Genomic DNA, 4437 nt, shown 5'->3' on the forward strand with positions numbered 1-4437 from the left:
GGTACACGGGCCTCTCACTGTTGTGGCCTCTCCCGTTGCAGAGCACAGGCTCCAGACGCGCAGGCTCAGCGGCCATGGCTCACGGGCCCAGCGCAGTGCGGCATGTGGGATCTTCCCGGACCGGGACATGAACCCATGTCCCCTGCATTGGCAGGCAGACTCCCAACCACTGCGCCACCAGGGGAGCCCCATATTTTTTAACTGTGTAAAAATAAAATCCTAGACAGATGTACATCTCAGCATAAACAGTGAGTTATCTTAGGATTATGGGACTGAAGGTAAATATCACTATTTTCTTGTCTGAATTGTTTGCAACAAGTATATACTTAATGAGGAAATTGTATTAATAACATGGAAAGATTTTAGATCCAACCCCCCAGAATGTAAAGCTCACTTCCTGGTTGTATATTTCTAATAAGAAATATAAGTGAGGGCCGCATCCTCAAAAGAGTTATCAGCCTTAATGAACTTTCACTCCAAAGAGAAGAGTTCACTCAATGAATTCAAACTTTCAGTACTTTCCTCATTTAAATGATTCTTGTTTTATTTTATTTATTTTTAAAATTTTAAAAACTATTTATTTATTTTTGGCTGCACCAGGCCTCTAATTGTGGCGCACGGGCTCCACAGCGCTCGGGGCTTAGTTGCCCTGCGGCATGTGGGATCTTAGTTCCCCAACCAGGGATCGAACCCGCATCCCCTGCACTGGAAGGCGGATTCTTAACCACTGGACCACAAGGGAAGTCCCTTTATTTATTTTTTTTAATGGGTATCAATACACAAGCATGTGATTTTATTTAATTTTTTTTTTAATATTTATTTGGCTGTGCCGGGTCTTACTTGCGGCACGTGGGATCTTCGTTGCTGTGTGCGGGATCTTCTTGTGGCATGAGGGATCTAGTTCCCCGACCAGGAATCGAACCTGGGCCCCCTGCATTGGGAGCGCGATGTCTTAACCACTGGACCACCAGGGAAGTCCCTAAATTATTCTTGTTTTAAAAACTGCAGGAATTCCATTTTGAGAGAGCTCTTCTGTTTGCGGAGAGGGTATGTACAATGGGAACTGTAAACCATTGCCTCACAGCTGTATATTTCCATTACTTTAACCAGAAAACCAAAAGGCGTTAAAAGTGGCAATCTGCATATCTGAATAGTATCATTAATTATTAACCAGTAAAACCAACATCAATAGCAACAGATTTATCTTCAGTTTAATGTTTTACCCCATACTTTAACTTCCAGTTACCACTTGAGGTATAATAGAAGCTTCTTTAACCTACAAGCACATTTGCACTTTTATTTATCACAGCACATAGCCAACCTTATATGTTACGTTCTGGCAGTTTTCATCCACAGAAGCATTAAGGATAGGAAACTGTAGTAATCCCAAGGAAGCAGCCTGTTTAGAGAGAGAAATACAATGTTAGCACTTTTCACTTGGAAAGGATAGGGGATTTGAAGCAATAAGATGTAAAGGATGGAAGGAAAGAACTCTTATTTAAGCTGAGTTTAATTGCAAGTCTACATGTACCAGGCATATTACTCCCTATGTTACCTCCCAGCAATGTGGAACTAGGTTACCCTTATCATTTAAGAATAAAAGATAAAGTAATCAGGGAGCTTGTAAACATCAAGGAGATTTTCAAAGTAACTATGCAGACTGACCAACGTACCAAAAAAAGGTCTAAATTCTACATGTTTTCCTCACTTACATGTAGAGTCTTAAGGTTTCCGTGAGAAGCAAACCTGTAGTTCAGAGAAACACTTTGAATTAAAACAAAAAAAGGCAGGGCTTCCCTGGTGGCGCAGTGGTTGAGAGTCCGCTTGCCGATGCAGAGCACACGGGTTCGTGCGCCGGTCCGGCAAGATCCCACATGCCGCAGAGTGGCGGGTCTCACGAGTCATGGGCGCTGAGCCTGCGCGTCCCCGCAACGGGAGAGGCCGCAGCAGTGAGAGGCCCGCATATCGCAAGAAAAAAAAAAAGGAAGTAAGCTATTTTCCTGTGTAGAAAGAACAAGTGATAAGGATTTGAGAGGCCAGTGTTCCACCTGGTGTCCTTGGCCAAGTGAAGGGCAGAGCTGGTGCAAACATTTACTTTAGAGCCCGTTTCCCAGAATTGATGGCATTTGTGCCTTCTCCTGCCTTAATCTCTCCCTTTCCTTTTTCCTTTTTTCTCTTACTACCATTTCTCTTCTGTCCATGTTCAGATTTACCTGTCTCCAAAATATTCTTTATAGCTGTTTCTCTGCCCATCCAGGATCTAATCAAAGTTCACACACTGCATTTGGTTGTCATACCTTATAGTCAGTTTAAAAAATAGGAAAATAGGGAATTCCCTGGCAGTCCAGTGGTTAGGACTCCATGCTTTCACTGCTGTGGACCGGGTCAATGCCTGGCTGGAGAACTAAGATCCTGTCAGCAGTGCCAAGTGGCACAGCCCCCTTAAAAAAAAAAAAAAAAAAAAAAAAAAAAAAAAGGAAAATAAAAATGCTTAAAATTGTCCCTAAAAAGAATTCCCTCTCCTACTGCCTTCATCTTGTCCAATTAATAGTTCTTTATGGGCATTGTGTTAAGTGTTATTCTTGTCTGTGGGTCAGTGGTCTTGACAGAAAAAAAGAAATCATATCCTTGAAATAGAGGGTTAAGGAAAGTTTTATTAAGCATTTGATTTGATAACTATAACTTTAATCTTCTTTATATAAAAATCCATAACTAAGGTTAAAGTGTTATACATTAAAAACAGTATTTTGAGTATAATCCAAATTTTGTGAAAGGAAAAACAAGGTGTGTGTCCACAGATAAGAGGTCATTTTTCCCCCCTGTACAACACTTTGTAGTGTTTTCCAAATGTTCTAAAATTGTATAGACTGGGAAAAAAATGTTATTTTAAAACAAAGCATATTAACTTTTATTTTCAAAATAAAGATCAGATATTTCATTCAGACTGGAACAATAAAGAAAAACAATCCTGAAATAAATTTAACATATTAAAAAGCTGGACTGTCCTTGCTGCAAAACAGACCTGCCACAGGAAGCAGTAAGAGGAACCCAGTCTGAAACAAGAGGTGGCCCTCTCTTCTCCTCCCCGGGGTCTTCAACTCATTCTGCCCTCATGCTCAGGCATTGTTCTAACAGTGCTTCCCATTCACACTTTTTTTTTTTTTTTTTTGCAGTACGCGGGCCTCTCACTGTTGGGGCCTCTCCCGTTGCGGAGCGCAGGCTCCGGACGCGCAGGCTCAGCGGCCATGGCTCACGGGCCCAGCGGCTCCGCGGCATGTGGGATCTTCCCGGACCGGGGCACGAACCCGTGTCCCCTGCATCGGCAGGCGGACTCTCAACCGCTGCGCCACCAGGGAAGCCCCATTCACACATTTTTAACTTTCCATTCCTTGAGGGTGTGCAGGAGGGGAGGGAGCAGATGGAACCTTTCTTCAATCTACTCCAACCACTGTAACTGTCACCTGCACCTATGCCCTGTCTGCCTTTCTGCATGTTTTTCAGGTTTCTCCTCTTCCTCAAATTCTTTCATTCCCCAACTAACTGCAACGAAGCTTCTACCTCAATACTTTATCCAGTAAGTTCTGGCTGAGGCCACACATGACCTCTTCATTACCAATCTAATAGCCTGTTCCCATCCCTTATCCTATTTAACCTCTGTAATGCATATAACCATTATCTACTTTCCTTTAAAAATTTTTTTCTTGTCTCTTGGTGTGAGAGGCTGAATCAAAGGCCCCAATCTTTAAGGGGCCTCCTTATCCAAGTCCCTTGGTAGTGCTCTTGCAAGCCCATTCTGAGCTTAGTCATGTGACTTGCCTTGGTCAATGAGTTAAAAACAAACTCAATGCAGCACAGCTTGGGGAAAGTGCTAACATTCTGCTTCCTCTCTTCAGCCCAGCCAGTATTGAGACCATGTGCAGGCTAGCATACTGGGCAGATAAGAGAGACATCCAGAAGAGAAATGAGTCATCCTCACTGAGGCCATCCTACACCAGCTGGCCCCTAGCCAATCTACTACCTGTCTATAGACATATAAGTGAGCTCTGCTAAGATCAGCAGACTGGTCCTGCTCACCTGTAGATTCATGAGAAATAATAAATGGTAATTGTTTCAAACCATGAAATTTGGGGGTGGTTTGTTATACAGCAATAGATACACTTGGCTATTAAGTGACTCTTTTCTGGTTCTCCTATTGTCAAACCACTGACCCCACTCAGCCTCTTCCATTGCCTTTGCCAACTCAATTTCTACCTACCCCTTAAACACTGATGTAAAACCCTTAGCCTTCTTTTCTTCTCCTTCACACATAATTTGGGTGATCTCATCCACGTGTTTCAATTGCTGTGTCTCTACAGATGACCCTCTATAGCTGTAATATAGTCCAGATCTCTCATTTACTGGCACCTACTACATCTCATGTTTATAGACCATCTCTTT

The 4437-nt window shown here is 42.7% G+C and overlaps 1 protein-coding gene and 1 non-coding gene across 2 annotated transcripts in view; both read right to left on the reverse strand.

Moving 5' to 3' along the window:
* The window catches only part of DBT (dihydrolipoamide branched chain transacylase E2), a 44709-nt gene that overhangs the window by 4704 nt on the left and 35568 nt on the right, over positions 1–4437 (reverse strand). The window contains exon 8 of the mRNA XM_007449610.1: positions 1322–1399. Within this exon, the coding sequence (XP_007449672.1) occupies positions 1322–1399 (78 nt within the window). The remainder of the gene's footprint in view (positions 1–1321; positions 1400–4437) is intronic.
* Positions 902–974, reverse strand: TRNAG-CCC (transfer RNA glycine (anticodon CCC)). The gene has a single exon. It is a non-coding gene; the product is annotated as a tRNA-Gly (tRNA).

Source organism: Lipotes vexillifer, unplaced genomic scaffold, assembly GCF_000442215.2.
Source record: "Lipotes vexillifer unplaced genomic scaffold, Lipotes_vexillifer_v1.1 scaffold445, whole genome shotgun sequence".
Classification (NCBI taxonomy): Eukaryota; Metazoa; Chordata; class Mammalia; order Artiodactyla; family Lipotidae; genus Lipotes; species Lipotes vexillifer.